Consider the following 17,773-nt stretch of genomic DNA (forward strand, 5'->3'; position numbering starts at 1 on the left):
TCATTTCCAAAGATTCCTACGTGGGCGGGGTTCCAAATGAACTCTATTTGTTTACCTGCCCTACTTAAGTTGTTTGAGCTTTTGAGTATTTGATTTATTAGTTTGGGTGGTTTTTAGTGTTTTTATTTTTGAGGGCTTGTAGTCCACTGAGGGAGTCGGTTAGGATGAGGATTTTTTGTTGCTTTTTAGATTGCTGATTGTGTAGTGCTGAGACAACTAATAGGTCTCAAAATTAAGTATTCGGCTGGATGGCAGCTGCAAAACAGACAGTCGTCTAGACGGCTCACATGTAAGTGCGCCGACATGTGCCTAAGATCATAAAATGGACAATCTTTGGTAACATCTAATTTATTGTTGTCTCACGCTAGAGCTATGAATAATTCTGTTCATTAACCAATTGGAATTCAGGAAGTTATCAATAATTGTTTTACTTAACATAAGATAAGATAAGTTGTTTACCACATAATATTATGATGTCAGGACGTACTACAGTCAAAACCATATATTATAAAATCAATTTAATGACAGACTATGATTTCCAAGTCCCGATTAGCAAATCAATGAGGTATCAGTTTCACCACATGTGCATAGACCGCCTATACTTATATTTATATTTTTCATAACTATTCTCCAGTTAAAGTCCTATCCACTTATCAAAAAATCTGTGAGAGTGATCATCATTAACGAAACTCATTCTCGTCAAAGAATACAGAACAAATGAAGAATCAGATGCATACATTTATTGCCATGCTTCATTCATCACGAAGTAGATTTACATACATTTGTGAATAGCACTTAAACTGTTATAATGAATTTTACCATTGTCCGTATTATATTAAAAATATTTACCATAATATGGATTTCCGAATATATAAACGACTCCAACGTTGATATTTCAGACAAAAACAAAGTCAGCTGTCTTTTAACGTTCAGGGGAAAAGGGTTTGCTTTCACAATTGAACATTTGTTTTCAACAAAGGACAATCAAATCAAGCCAAAAACAGTAAAAATACACATATATGGTTAGCGACCGTCATTATACAGCGAGGGGTGAAAACTGCCTTCACAAAAACATTCCAGCCCTTAATTACGGGGGCAGCCGTGACGTAGTAGCATTACTTTCGCTCCGTTTGCAGCATATAAGATGTGTAATCTGTGGAGTGACTAAAGTAATATTACGGCTGAAATCTTACTGGCATGGTTGTTTTAATAGAAAACTTATGGTTTAAAAACACGCTTGTTCTTATATAATGTTTTTAGGTTTGGTTTATAAATACAAGAGAAGATTGTTTATACATATAAAACTGGTCGAAAATACAGCTGAACAATAGAAAAAAAAATAGGAGTTGTGAACAGTGACAAATTTTAATTACATCACCGTGTCAATAATTATTGATTGATTCCGTCAAACAACTGTCAAACCATTTATTGCCATGTACGTACATGTACACAGGAAGTCGGCGCTGTCGGAGGCTCCAGGGAAATAAACATCGTGGTTTTATGACGGGAGATCAGACGAACCGTGAACCAGGGGCATGCGACGTAATTACACCTAGAGGTGGTAGAACCAGGGTATTGTCTCTTGGACTGGCTAATTGACCGTACGTATAATTGGTAAATATATTCGTTTTGACACCCGTGTTTCATGCGCATCCCGGCTCATAAGCAGAATACAGACAAATGAGGCCCCGTGATCAGCGGAGCGTGAACAACATGGATGCCGCCTTTTGGCCATACCGAACAGTCAAGCTGCGATCTCGGAACTGAATCCAATTGCAAGCGGAGACAAGATTACTTCCCTTACCCAAACATGATCGTTGCTCAGAAATGTTCAAATCTATCTTCAGTAAATCATGAAATTAATGCGAGCACGACATTTATGCGAAAAATGCGATCGTCAGTCCCTCTGATTATTTTAATTTGGTTTATTTCATTATGATAAAAAGTTAATCACTTAAAGGTTACCACATTGAAAATGGAAACGATCGTTAACAAAAACAACAAAATGTATTCTATCATTACTCAGTGATATAACTGCAAATTAAACAATCAAGTACCCTGAAGTATTACACATGGTGGCGCCAACTAATCATGACGGCGTCTTCAGAACAGAACAGAACTTTATTTCTCCCAGGTGTAGGTTTACGTGGATAACGGAAACTTTTGTTTAAGTGATAGCACATTTGTAATTCAATCTAATATACTTTCCTTGATTGATTATATGGCTGCGGTCGTAGATCCGGATGTATCTAAATATGCTCAGTATATACACAGGGTTTATTGTTATACTATTAGGATTAATAGATACAATTGAGTATTTATACCCTTGATCATAAAGTTAGTCAATACTTTAACATTTTGATTTGTATGATTTGGGTTATGATTAAATTGACAAAATAATAAATCATTCCGTGTATATGTGTATTATATATTGTACCCCAATACGTAATTAAATTGTGTTTAAATAAGGATACTAGGTTAATTACTGTAATTAATTATTTGATAAACATATTCACATTTAGTTGCGTGATATGTCACAGAGGTAAAGCTAATTCATAACAACTAATTGTCCCATTTATTTGGCTTCTATCTTTTATATGAAACAAATGCTATAACATGGGGTGATAAACTTCATTGGCAATAGACGTAGCATATAATTGTCCGCATGAACAGTCTACTCTGTTCCAGATATGTTTATTCATTTTGTCAGCATTTAAATCGTTGCATTCCTGGCTCAATGATTCATTTGACGAAATCTTGTTCCCTGTTTTGAATTACCGTCAGATAGTTCCAGAACAATTATAAATAAAATTTCCAGCCTTATGTGTTGTGCAAAATTCCGAGATAATTCGAAGTTCATATTCTTGTACGAACACTTATCAAAATTCATTAATAGTGAGTGAGTTTGGTTTTACGCCGCTTTTAGCAATATTCCAGCAATATCACGCTGGGGGACACCAGAAATGGGCTTCACACATTGTACCCATGTCGGGAATCGAACCCGGGTCTACGGCGTGACGAGCGAACGCTTTAACCGCTAGGCTACCCGACTGCCCCTAATTCATTTATACCTAGTACTATTATGTACATATGTATATTAGTTCAAATTATAATAATGAGGCCTCTATATTCTCGAAACGGTCTTTGTTCTACGACAACCGTAAGTCGGTATGGGAAAACAAAATATTTGTTTAATTGTTCAAAGTTCATAGTCAATGTCATATGATTATAGACAAGGAAGATTAAATTAAATATAAAGAGTAGCCAATTTAAATGACAGAAATTCTTTTAGTTAAATTTGCTCATGATTTGGTCTTTTTGTGGTACATAGTGCCAAAATACTCTTAATTTATTTACTTTCATGTCATTACTAATCTCACATAAGGTCAAAAGTTGTTCAACGTTTAAGAGATATGATTATGACATGTTGTATCCAAACATTTCCAAACATTTCCAAACATTTCCAAACAAATCCAAACATTTCCAAACAAATCAAAACAAATCAAAACAAATCCTTGCTTGGAAATATGACCTTGCCAAATATTGGAATTGTCATATTTCCAATAGGAATGGTGGTATGCCCAAGTGTTGTTGTTTTTTAATGGATGATAGAGATTGCCACATCCTTCACCCAAGAAGGTCAGGAACAAAGTGTAAGCACACGGGCAATAGTGATATAAAAATGATAAGAATTTACTTTCATTGTGTGAATGCTCTGACATTCATACAGATTAGCACTCATTCTATGAAGGTTCGGACTCAATGAAGTCAGTTCTTATATGAAAGCCACATGCGTTCATTTTGCCCTCAGTGCTATCCAAACAAAGGCGTGCAATGATTTATGTTATTTTACACTAAATGACCTAGAGGGTTATGAGAGACATAATGTCGTTTACAGCATAAAATATACAAAGTAATGTTAATGTAAATATTGGAGTATGAAGACATAAATACCCACACACACACACACACATACACACACATACACACACCACATCGCTATTTCGCAAAAGTCACTGGAGGCGAAAGTAGACCGAATCATGCTGAGCTTCAAAGCTTTTATTTTGTAATAAATACATTGTAGATATGATCGGAGCAAATGTTTAAATGCTATAAATTTCAGAAACTTAATAGGCTCGATTGCAGTTTGGTATCTTGAAACTCTTATAATTACAAGATGAGTCGATTTATTTGTGCTAATGTTCTTATTTAAAAATCACATATGTGTCGTCTGCTAGTCATCTTGTGGACATTAATCATCTGTTGTCATCATGTGGCATGGGTCCAGCTTAAGGGTAAGAACAGGGCATGTAAATGTCACGTACTCTTCCCCTTGGCCGTATAAGACAACTGACGAGTGCACGCCTGACCTGTGACCTCCTATGAGGTGTTTGCCTAAGAGAGAAGGGAATGCGTGCTCCTGCCCAGTGTCGAGCTTGTAACACTCTCTGTATACTGCTTGTATATTGCACTTGATATACTGTATGCTGCATGTGATACTTATTTGCGGGAAAGTAACAACTTTCAAGATTCAAGATTCAATATGCATTTATTTCTTATACAACAGACCACCATCATATCACTGGAATATTGCTGAGAACTGCATTAAACAGCACACACAATTTGTTTTCAAAATGGAGCGCTGCAATCATTTAAAAGAAAACCATATACGTATGTAGTACCAACTATTTTAATTTTATTATTTGTATTTGTATCCAGTGAAATTCATCGCACAATAAAATATTAGTATTTTATATTATGAAGTGCATAATCATGTACACGTTCATTGTAGAAAAGTACATACTCATCAACTTGATTACAAGTTATATTATAGTGTAGGGCCGCATCAACGATAACTATATGATATCCTAACTTATCATCGATGCATCGACATCAATGGATGACACTTTAATATTCATATTGGAGCTTCACAGCTTCATCAGTAGTGGTACCAATGTCAGTAAACTGATCTACAAAATAAAATTAAAGGAGCTCAGAATAATGTTTACTTTCAGGGCTAGACGTAAGACAATCTAGACTTGCGAAATCGTTCTTGACTTAAGTTAGACTCCATATAAGTTTCTCTATGGTCTGGGAGACATACAAGGGCGTCAGTATCGTATGAAGAACTGACGTGTAGGAAGAATCCCGCTAGGGCCAGCCCGGGTCAGTGTTATCGGATATGGTGTTGAGTCACCGGTTTGGGCTATTTGTTGAATCGAACAAGAGAACACGAACAAGGGCACAATGTAGATATAAAAGCATTAAGTTATTTGGATTTGAAACATCTATTTGAACAATTGAGATTTATTGTATACTCAGTATTCTTTCGTCATTGTAGAATATTTCATTTTATGTTGCTTGTTAAATTATCCCCAAATGATACAACGAAACATCCACCTGGAGGTATACAATAATGCTGCTGAAGCGCCTTTCTGATCAATGGGACTAATGGACGAATATTCCCTTCTTGAACCGCTGCCAGTTACAGGCAATCTAATTTTTATTTTTTACTATTTATAGGTGGCTGTCGGGTAGCCTAGTGGTTAAAGCTTTGGCTCGTCACGCCGAAGACCCGTGTTCGATTCCCGACATGGGTACAATGTGTGAAGCCCATTTCTGGAGTCCCCAGCCGTGATATTGCTGGTATATAAAACCATACTCACTCACTCACTCACTCACTCACACTATTTATAGTTTAAAAGTTGGTAAACATTGCATTTCAAATAATGGCAAATTAATATCTAATGCTGTGAAACCATTTTGAATTCATTATTATATCTGCAATAATATTAGAATTTGTTTATCCTGAGGACCTAACAGACAACTTCAGGAATATTTACAACAAAGAGATATGTGACAGACGTAAGAAAACACATAACAGCTAGTGAAATTAGCACTTTTATTAAACAATTCAAGACCAGGAGAAGATGACATAAGGAAATAACTTTTAAATGCAATATAATGTACATTGATAGACCAGTTGGTTAACTGTTTACCGTATGAAATAGTAGTCATTTCCCACAGAGTTTACTAATGCACCATGATTGAGAAATATATCTATTTTATGAACAAAAACAAAAACAATCTAGATATGTATACAAAAGCAAGACTAGTCAGCTCCAGCAAGCTCTAATCCAATGAATTCTTACATGACAAGGGTGATAAGTCTAAATCCAGACGGAGCAGCTGCTTGGGTAAATGAAAGAATAATGAAACACATGGCACACATGTAATAAACTCTACTACAAGATTGTCCAGTCTGTCAGTCTGAATTTAGAAGGGGATACCGAACATAGTGTATTGTTCTTTGAACATTTACATATTCTACAAAAAGTAATTAGAAAAGAATATACAGTTGCTTTGTAGACTTTCAAAAGGCATTTTATTCAACTGACAGATCACTACTCCTTACAAAGATATTATCAAACAAAATCTGATTAAATGTATTGAAAATAATATCATCACAATATCTGAAAACTGACAAGGGCATTTCACAATCCTCAGATCCTCAGATTTTGTAAATCCATGACTGAACTATTTGCAAAGCATTTTTACCGCCAACTGGGTGTCGACAGATATTTTGCAATCTTTTCATGTTCTTAATTACACTGCTCAAGTGATTTGATGCACTTTGGGATGTAAGGCCCGTACACCCATACACGTACAATAACTGCAGTCGTGGTGAATAATAACTGCAGTTGCGGTGAATAGGTAGCACGGCTCATAAACTGACATAAATGGTTTGCTCCCTGTTGCGTCGGTATGTCGCTGACAGTTCTAAGGGTTTCTTTTCAATGTTTCGTATTGCATCTCCAATACCATAAACCTCTTCAGCCTTTAGACTGCCGATTGTATACATGAAACCACCATCGAGGCGTGGGAAGAAATCTTGAATGTGATGCACTTAACTTTAGCAAATTATATAACTAATTTGAAATATAGATGTAAGCAGCAATGGCAGCTTCCAAGTATTGCGCGTACAAAGGTACGCAATAATATTCGGCCATATTCAAATCTTCAAATGGTTTGCTAGTACCAACGGCGTCAATAGTTAGGCACTGCTTGCAGTATATCGCTCCTGTGAAATTCGCGTGTGTCGGAGTGTCCCAGGGTGTTCTGTATCCATTTTCGATCTCTTCCCAAATCGAATTCTCAAATGGTTTGCTTGTACGAACGCCGTCGAAAGTTAGGCACCTAGCAGTAGTAACCTGATACCCGAATTTCTGGAGGGTGGGAGGTGCCATGCAAATTACTGGATAACACTTTTATTGCTTCTATGAGGTCCCAAAAGATAGTGACTTTTCTAGCATTTGGCCTGGGCTATATTCAAAGTTTAACGGTTTGAACATGTGTATTGTGTGACAGACATGAAATCAACACAAGTGATTATATTGTTTATCTAATTATTTTACAAATAAAACTAAACATATGGCAAATAAGAAGTTTAATTTCTCATTGTTAGAATGTGTTCAATAATAGATTTTGTTTAATTGTTTATTGTTAAACTTCGCATGCAGAATTATGCCAGCTGTATGACGGTGGTTTGTAAATAATCGAGTCTGGACAAATCAAGTTATTGACATCAAGAGCATCGACCTACGCAATTGGGATATGATGACATGCCTCATCCATGTCAGTGAGCCTGACCACCCGTTTCTATAAGTCGCCTCATACAAGCATAATTTGCTAAAGGTCTATTCTAACCCGGATCTTCACGGGTACATTTTGAATAATGAAATTCTGTTTATGTTCAGAATACGTGTGTATAAGTAGATGGATAATATATCGGAACACGCTAAATACATGCGTTCGACTGCATATAGTTCAATGATGAGCTCTTATACAAGTCCATATTTCAATGCATGTTCTTGATTTTCATCAGAACTGATATCAGACTCAGTCCCTGAACCACATTAAACTAAGCGGCAAAAGAAAGTATAGGTTGGCAATTTGCAATTTTCCTAAAAACAGCGATAACTAGTGGAAAGTGGGTATTGGGAATATGACTGCCCAGGAACAGGTACCCAAAAATATCTCACCCGAACGCGCCACCTTTGTCGGCGCTCGTGCGGTGACAAAAAAATGGTGAAACAGGTTTCCCGCCTATGGCATAAACTGCACGTGCATGTTAGCTATATAAATGCGTTCGTCTGCAGAGTATAACCACACGTGATGAAAGCACACAAAAGAAATGCCACGACTTTCACAGGAGCAGAGAGAGAAAGAGCCATCAGTATGGCCGAAATGGGGGCAACACAGGTCCAAATTGCCAGAAGGTTTGGTTGTACACCATTGACAGTAGCCAGGCTGATTCAACGGTACAGGCAGACAGGGAGGACACCAAACAGGCTTAGAACCGGACGACCCCGAGTGACAACACCACTGGAAGACGGTCAGATACTGCTCATTCACCTGCGAAACAGATTCGTAACGGTGACGGCTACGGCATTAGCCAACGTACAGTACGTAACGTATGGTGTGGGGCGGTATTTGTGGAGATCAGAAGACTGATTTAGTGTTTATACAGGGAAGCCTAAACGCTGTGCAGTACAGAGACCAAGTGCTGCAGCCAGTTGTGCTTACAAAACCAACAGCAGGGGACATTGTTTCAACACGACAATGCCAGGTCCATACTGCAAGACTGATTCGGAACTTTCTAAACCAGCAGAACGTTGACGTTTTGCCCTGACCTGCCCACTCACCCGATATGAATCCTATTGAACATCTGTGGGACCATATTGACAGACAGATTAGAGCACGCCATCAGCCTCCCGTCAACAGACAAGAATTGCAGCAGGCCCTGAGAGACGAGTGCAACGGATACCAGTCCACGTCATCAGAAGACTGACGATCGATGAGGCGGCGTATCACAGCATGCATTGAGGCAGCTGGAGGTCATACACGCTATTGAAGGCAACTGTGTCGACAATGAACTTGTAGTGTCTGACAATTTGTTGTTGACATATCTGACAACTTTTGAAAATGAAATTTCTTACCCCACCATTGTTTACCTTGGGCTTACATTACCTGTGATTGCACACTTTCATTCAGACTGTGGTTGATCAATCATTTGTAACCCCTCCCTAGATTATATTATAGTTCACAACAAAACCTCTTCTTGTTATTTTTTTATCGATCATGGAACGCGACCTCTACTTTCTTTTGCGCCCAGTTTATTTTCCCTTCAGCGCAGTCCTAACTGTAATGCTATAGCCCCAAATGAAACAAGCCTAGATGTTCAACAGGTTCAGGCTGAAATTTCCACCCAACTGGGGCTCCTTTATTCAAAATGATATATATTCAGAGACTAAGCTTCACTTATTTGATAAGCTTCAGTCTTACCGTGAAATAAACATGTCCAAAAGATCCCATGTAAGTCTAGAATTCTTCATATTTCTTCAGACAGACTCTCCATGTTTCTATCGATATATATCAAAAGACAATTACGCTTTTTTCATAAATTCAGACTGTCTATGAGTGTATATGTATTATTCTGTTTGCGCAATGCACATATATACTGATTAATTAACGTTGTAATAATAATGTTCATATGTATACATCAGTTAAATCTTGTAAGATCTTTATTCGTACTTTTGGCTCTTTTTTCTACTGGAGATGGGGTACAGACTAGTACTTACATAACACAACAAAGCCAGGGCCCCGTCCCTCAAAGCGATCTTAGCCCTACGATGATCGTAAGCTTTTGTTAAAATATGGGACTTACGATCATCTTAGCGCTAAGATCGGTTTGATGAACAGAGCTCAGGTCTAAATTCAAGTCATGATTTCATGGTTCGTCTTGTATGTGGGAAACCAATATTGCAATATGACTGAATATGGCTAAACGTGGTATTAATCTAAATGTAGATATCGCTGGAATACATTGGCATCACAATGCTTTGCAGACCATTGTGACGTCATTTGTTACCATGACGCCACATCAAATGACATCAGTAATGTCTCTGCTGCTGAGGCTGAAAGCAGTACCTTTTATACTTAAGACACTGTTTATTACTATCTTCAATCTGAAAAAGTTGGAAGAATGATATTGGATGATAAATAAAATCTCACCCTAGGAGTTTTTTTCCACTTTTATCAACGGGTGAGATTCTCTATTTACTCCACAGGTGAGGGGAGGATGTATGTAATTATCAGAACTTAAGATCTCGCCAAGCACAATTTTCACGTCGATTATCTGTACAATTTCTCCCAATACCGATTGTCATATCGCTCTCACTTCCGGATGTGATTGTTCTGGCATTGCGTTTATCTACATTGCCCAGCTACATCTATTGGGAACAACTCACTTCCCTCTAGAAAATAACGTTGTCAAATTTACCTCACAAGTTGCGAGCGCATGTTTGAATCTCAAGAAATGGCGTCATGGTAGATTGATCGCGTAGCTATCTTTTTCATCAAATATATGTCAATTTATCATTTCTTGTCATGTCATGACGTATCCGCCTCCAACCAACAGTATACACAAATATCGTCTTCGACGTACGATAGAGTAATGATATATGATTATACTTTGATGTGCACTATTTCTGGTTGATAAATCTGGTATATCAACCCCAGGCAGACTTTGGTGCTCTACCGAACACTTCTGGTACCGACAACAGTCCACCTGTGGGTCCACCATGTTTATTCTGATAGTATGCTGCTACTTCATGTCCATGCAGTGAGACTCTTGGAGGCGCAAGAGTGCCGGCCAACCAGCCAAGCCGCTGTCCGAGGGTCAAGTTTCGACTCACAGAATGCGTACTATTTTTAATCCTCGCTGCCTGACTGCCATGTATCGTGTTACAGTACATATGTGGTCAACTTTCAGTATCCCATACCTCATCCACACTGTTAAGCTTCAGTGGCCAACCATTCTTAAGCCGTAATTGCAAGCCGCTGACATGCTGTTGGCCATCGTAATGATACTACATCTACTGTTTTAATTTGTATCGGCAGCGTTGTGAATATTAAAATAGATATAATTAACTTACTTAACTTAGGGCAATATGTAAAACGTTTGTGTTAAAACATATAGATTCCTTGTTAAAACCTATACTCTGCCAAACTGTCTATGATATATGCCATTTCTGTCATCGTAATCGTAACTATTCATTTCCGCTAGCAAAGAGCCTCTAATGGGAAAGAACAATTACTAAGGAACACTAAATAAATAATAATGAAAGATGATACGTCTTAACACCTGTTCATATATAGTAGACATGTGAACATTTTGTCATGATATTTGAACACTCCCAAAATCACGCACTATTCCATAGTCATAATCCTTATCAATGTTAGGTAAAACTTCAAACAACATTTCAGTTAACAGGGAACAGTCAGTTGTCAGTACACAGGGAACAGTCAGTTGTGAATACACAATAACAGTCAGTTGTCATAACACAGGGAACAGTTGGTTGTCAGGACACAGGGAACAGTCAGTTGTCAGTATACAGGGAACAGTCAGTTGTCAGGTCACAGATAATCACCACATTGAAGACAGCAAAACCCAGTGAACAAAATATGTAGGTCACCCTGCAGTGGGAAAACAGGATCTAAAAACGCCATCGCGATAGAACAAATGAGCCCGGCCTCCCGCCGACACAAGCTCCACCTTATGCGGAAGGTAAATCTGCAGTGACAAGTATAAGAACGAATCACCGAGAACCAGATATAACAGCAGGTGCTCGCAAAAGGGGGAACACGTTCTGACCCAACAGCAGCACCGTCACCAATGTGATGCAAACAGGACAAAATCTGAGCGTAATAAATTCATAGGAATCATTAAAAGAACAGTTTCTGAAGAAATAGCTCAAATAGTGAAATAATCTTTGAATACAATTTAGATCTTTAACAAATGATTTATATACATCACTATAAATGTCCGTTTTGAATGCATTTGTTTCTGACAGACAACGCTTTTTTTCCTACAGTGATATCTTTTCTTTTCTTTTCTTTTCAAACAATACAAGCTCATCTGCGTTACGCCATGCGTCCCAATATTTATTTCCTTGATTCACATGAACATGGTGAGGGCGTCGATGTACAACAGTTTCTATCCAATCGAAAACGTTCAATCGTCACACCTCGTGATGTCACGAGATGTCACGAGATATAGCCATCTTGTTTGTCTTCCGGAGTAACACCTTTACCTGTGGATTTTGAGGACACATGGTTCTTATTTCTTCAAGGTAAGCAAATTACTGTCAAAACGCGCTTTTAAACCTACAGCTGGCCGCTGTGTATTCAAGTAGGTTAATTGTGAAGGAGACATTTAACTTCCTTGTTAACCAATACCAATCAAATAAGTAAAGACGTATACTCAAGTATAACATAATCGTGACAATACCTTGATAATAAAAGCATGTATCATATCCCCTTATCCACATACTGATGGCATTTGTCTTAATATGGACACGGTGGAAATATTTGGGGCAGATATTATGAAAAGAAGATAAAATAAAACGAAACATAAGAACGATCAGGAATCGCCACAGTCCACCATTCAGATGGGTCAATCACAGCTACCAACCACAGCTAACGTCACTCAAGTAAACGATTGGGTCCAAGAAGTCAGAAATGGAAATGGACTCAAATAGTGAATTAAAACTGCAAAAGAATGAACTCAAGTTTGAAAGCCTTTCTGAGGCAATAACAGCCTATCAACGTGAAACGAAGCAGAAAAATGGGATGATTACACCATTTATTTATTTCCTATACACATGGGGGTAGAGTAACCGCTTCCTTGATTTCATGACACATCAAGCACATTAATACTTAGTTTCACTACACATGGTGGTAGAGCAAACTTTTAGTTTAATACATCACACATGGGGATTGAGCAAACTAATACTTTAAAACATCGCACAGGGGGATTGAGCAAACTAATACTTTAATACATCACACATGGGGGTTGAGTAATAATGTACTTTAAAACATCACACATGTGGGTTGAGTAATCATGTAGTTTAATACATCGTACATGGGGATTAAGTAAATTTATACTTGAATTCACTACACATAGGGATTGAGCATTCATATAGTTTAATACATCACACATGGTGATTGAGTAATCATATAGTTTAATACATCACACATGAGGATTGAGTAAACTTATACTTGAATTCACTACACATAATGGTTCAGCAAACTTATCTTTTAATACATCACAAATAGGGATTCAGCAAATTGATACTTTAATACATCACACATGGGGATTGAGTAAACGTATAGTTTAATACATCACACATGGGGATTGAGCAAACTTCTACTTTAATACATGACACATGGGGGTTGAGTAAACTTCTCCTACATATGGGGTTGAACAAACTTATACTTAAATGCACTACACATAAGGATTGAGCAAATAAATACTTTAATGCACAACACATGAAGGTTGAGCAAACTTATCCTTAAATGCACAACCCATAAGGGTTGAGCAAACTTCTACTTTAATCCACTACACACTGGGATTGAGCAAACATTAACTTTAATACATCACACATGGGGGTTGAGCAAAATTATACTTTAAAACATCGCACAGGGGGATTGAGCAAACTAATAGTTTAATACATCACACATAGGGATTCAGCAAACATTTTCTTTTAAACAACACACATGGGGATTAAGCAAACATCTTCTTTAATACATCACACATTGGGATTAAAAAAACTTCTACTTTAGTGCACAACCCATAAGGGCTGAGCAAATTCTACTTTAATGCACTACACATTGGGATTGAAGAAACATTAACTTTAATACATCACGCATAGGGGTTGAGCAAACGTATACTTTAATACATCACACATGGGGGTAAACCAAACTTTCAGTTTAATACACCACAAATAGGGATTGAGCAAACTTATCGTTTAATACATCACACATAGGGATTGAGCATTCATATAATTTAATACATCACACATGGTGATTGAGTCATCATATAGTTTAATACATCACACATGGGGGTTGAGTAAACTTCTCCTTTAATGCACTACACATGGGGTTGAACAAACTTATACTTAAATGCAATACACATAAGGATTGAGCAAATAAATACTTTAATGCACAACACATGAAGGTTGAGCAAACTTATCCTTAAATGCACAACCCATAAGGGTTGAGCAAACTTCTACTTTAATCCACTACACACTGGGATTGAGCAAACATTAACTTTAATACATCACACATGGGGGTTGACCAAACTTTCAGTTTGATACATCACACATGGGGGTTGACCAAACTTATACTTTAAAACATCGCACAGGGGGATTGAGCAAACTTATAGTTTAAAACATCACACATAGGGATTCAGGAAACATTTTCTTTTAAACATCACACATGGGGATTAAGCAAACATCTTCTTTAATACATCACACATTGGGATTAAAAAAACTTCTTCTTTAGTGCACAACCCATAAGGGTTGAGCAAACTTCTACTTTAATGCACTACACATTGGGATTGAAGAAACATTAACTTTAATACATCACGCATATGGGTTGAGCAAACGTATACTTTAATACATCACTCATGGGGGTTGACCAAACTTTCAGTTTAATACATCACAAATAGGGATTCAGCAAACTTATCGTTTAATACATCACACATAGGGATTGAGCATTCATATAATTTAATACATCACACATGGGGATTGAGCAAACTTCTACTTTAATACATCACACATGGGGGTTGAGTAAACTTCTCCTTTAATGCACTACACATGGGGTTGAACAAACTTATACTTAAATGCACTACACATAAGTATAAAGCAAATGCATACTTTAATGCACAACACATGAAGGTTGAGCAAACTTATCCTTTAATGCACAACCCATAAGGGTTGAGCAAACGTATACTTTGATGCACTACACATTGGGATTGAGCAAACATTAACTTTAATACATCACACATAGGGGTTGACCAAACTTTCAGTTTAATACATCACACATGGGGGTTGAGCAAACTTATACATTAATACATCGCACAGGGGGATTGAGCAAACTTATAGTTTAATACATCACACATAGGGATTCAGCAAATATTTTCTTTTAAACATCACATATGGGGATTAAGCAAACATCTTCTTTAATACATCACACATTGGGATTAAAAAAACTTCTACTTTAATGCATTACAGTTGGGGATTGAGTAAATTATCGCTTAATACATCACACATGGGGATTGAGCAAACTTATAGTTGAATACATCACACATGGGGATTGAGTAAACTTATCGCTTAATACATCACACATGGGGATTGAGCAAACTTATAGTTGAATACATCACACATGGGGATTGAGTAAACTTCTACTTTAATACATCACACATGGGGGCCTAGCAAACTTATACTTCAATGCACTACACATGGGGATTGATGACACTTAAACCTAATTCACTACATATGGAAGTTGAGCAAACTTCTAATTTCTAAACTTATACTTTACTTCATCGCACATGGGAGTTGAGCAAACTTATAATTTAAAGCATTAGACTTAAGGATTGAGCAATTTTATACTTTAATACGTTAATTTCATTGGATTTATCAAAAAAGGACAAAATCATGTTTTTTGGCCTGGACACGTCTGAGACTGTGTACGGGCCTATTCCAAAGAATTTTGTATTCATCATTTTCCATGACGCCCTCCACTCATTCTGAGTCGTACCATGGATGGACCTCTGTGTCAAAACCACAAGCTTTGTGAAGATGGTAATAAAATGATCGAGCTGCTCCATGTCCTTTAAGATATTGTGTGTGCCAATGCTAGGCATCCACTGACAATGTGTTGGACAGTCTCTTTAAATTCATAACATACTTTACATTTCATATTTACATGATAATGCAAAATCACACATTGACGGTTTCAAGGGGGAAGTGACTGGTCCTGATTATTATTATTAATGTTATTATTATCATTTCAGATATGTGTCAACGATGCACATCCCTTGAACGTGAATATAGACAGTACAGCACTGCTCCACACAGCTTCATCGTTCACGCAGACAGAAGCATCATCACTGGTCCAGGAAAGAATAAGGAGGTCAAGAAGGGGAAGAAGAAGATCCTCCAGGACATAGAGAAGAAAGTGTCAGCTCTCAGGAACACGCTCGGGGGACATCTGCTGGTTCACCTACACGGACAGAAGGAGGGAGACAGGTATCTGGAGTACTTCCATGAGTTTGTGGACAAAACTCTACAGGACCTGATTGAGTGTGGATCTTCCTATGTGGATAATTATCGCACGACATGGTTGCATGAGATACCATGCTTTGAAAACGTTAACGATGTTTTATTGATAGATGTAACCCGCACATGCGGAATTTCAACAGCAAATGTTAACACAAAGATATGTAATGACTTTGAAAACACAAGCCCTACAACATTTAATTTAGTTTACTTGCTGGCACATTCTCGATACGAGGCATCACATGGTGCACCTGCTTTAAAGGGAATTGATCAAGACAAGCTGCAGCTGTACCAAGAATCTCAGAATGTTGAACTGAAACTGTTCTGTCCAAAGAATGACATCTCACATGTGCAGTATATTTGGGAAGATCTTAAACTCAAGGACAATATAACGTCGATGTCTAAAGTTCCTGGTGGAGGGTCATATTATGTGGGAGTAGAGGAAAGAGTGGTCACAGAGAGCGGTTACAAGACTAAAGTACCCTATTTTGTCGGTTTTCAGGTTGATAATCCAGAAGAACTTAAGGAAGGTCTGCAAATCAAGCTAAACAAGGAACTTTGTGTGTTATCTTTCACTGGTGAATTTGGTCACCCACCGTCTGACCTGGTCCAAATAGGAATCCATAGACTCCCTGGCGTAGGGAACAAGTGTGTACTTGAAGTAGCAGTGAGGTTCTTTGGTGGGATTGTCTTCTGTGACAAACAGGGGCCAAGAATTTATGAAATACAGAATCATGGTATATGCAGAATGGAAAGGTCTGAGTGGCTACGAAGAATCCTGCAGCTCCCTTCGTGGAAAGTGATACAAACAAATGAGGTGGAGACTGAGAGTGAACACAATCTAAACACACAGAACATAATCTATTCCCGTACATAAAAGACGTGCAGTGAATACAGTGACTGTATTCTTATTTTACTCAAGCCTTTATTGAAAATATATTTAGTTTTGCATTGTACTTATCATTAAGTTGGAACAGATAGTGACTGGCTTGACACTTGGATTTCAATATTTGTAAGAGAATACAACAAAATTTGACTTAACTGTGTGTTTTGTGTCTTTGGGAAAAGACTTTATCATATAAATCAAAGAGCGCTATCTCACAGAAGTCAGAATGTCGTCCACCGAGAGTGAAGATTCGGATTTGTCCAGCGCCTACAGCTCTGACGGGGAGGTCCAGCTCTCCATCACCAGACCACAGAGGACACCAGGGCTCAAGTATCTGGACTTTGATGGTAGGGGTATATCTCACACTGATTCATTTCAGCAATACAAGTATCATTATCAGTAGTTGGTAGCGGTACCCTGGTACCGCTCCTGGCTTCCGATTGGTCGGTTGGTCTGATGACGTCACTTCTGGTTTCGGTTTGGTCACGTGACTGCGCATGCGCACAGGGCATGATGGGTCCTGCGTGCGCATCCAAGATGGCGGCACATCCGTTTCCGGTGGCGTGTGCCTCCAAGAGGGCGTCGCCTCCGTTTCCGGGGAAGGGGAAAAACCCAGAGAAGCTGTCGTAAAAGGTGAACAAGATCGACATTGAAAGAAGCGCGTCAATTTGCACTGATAATTTATAATATACTTTTATAATTA

General features: G+C 37.9%; 2 protein-coding genes across 2 annotated transcripts in view; both read left to right on the forward strand.

The window, feature by feature from the left end:
* LOC124123574 (serine/threonine-protein phosphatase 6 regulatory ankyrin repeat subunit A-like) overlaps nt 1–17,773 on the forward strand; it is a 407,486-nt gene that overhangs the window by 7,936 nt on the left and 381,777 nt on the right. The window lies entirely within an intron of this gene.
* LOC125379333 lies at nt 1,549–17,773 on the forward strand. The gene is made up of 2 exons (XM_048395660.1): nt 1,549–1,601; nt 15,920–17,773. Exon 2 carries the CDS (start codon nt 15,922–15,924, stop codon nt 17,059–17,061), a length of 1,140 nt encoding a protein of 379 aa, XP_048251617.1. The 5' UTR covers nt 1,549–1,601; nt 15,920–15,921; the 3' UTR covers nt 17,062–17,773.

The sequence above is a fragment of the Haliotis rufescens genome, unplaced genomic scaffold, assembly GCF_023055435.1.
Source record: "Haliotis rufescens isolate VD_foot unplaced genomic scaffold, xgHalRufe1.0.p SCAF_14, whole genome shotgun sequence".
NCBI lineage: Eukaryota > Metazoa > Mollusca > Gastropoda > Lepetellida > Haliotidae > Haliotis > Haliotis rufescens.

Coding starts and splice junctions, on each gene's coding strand:
- LOC125379333 (XM_048395660.1), top strand. CDS start 15,922: ATGTGTCAACGATGCACATCCCTTGAACGTGAATATAGACAGTACAGC.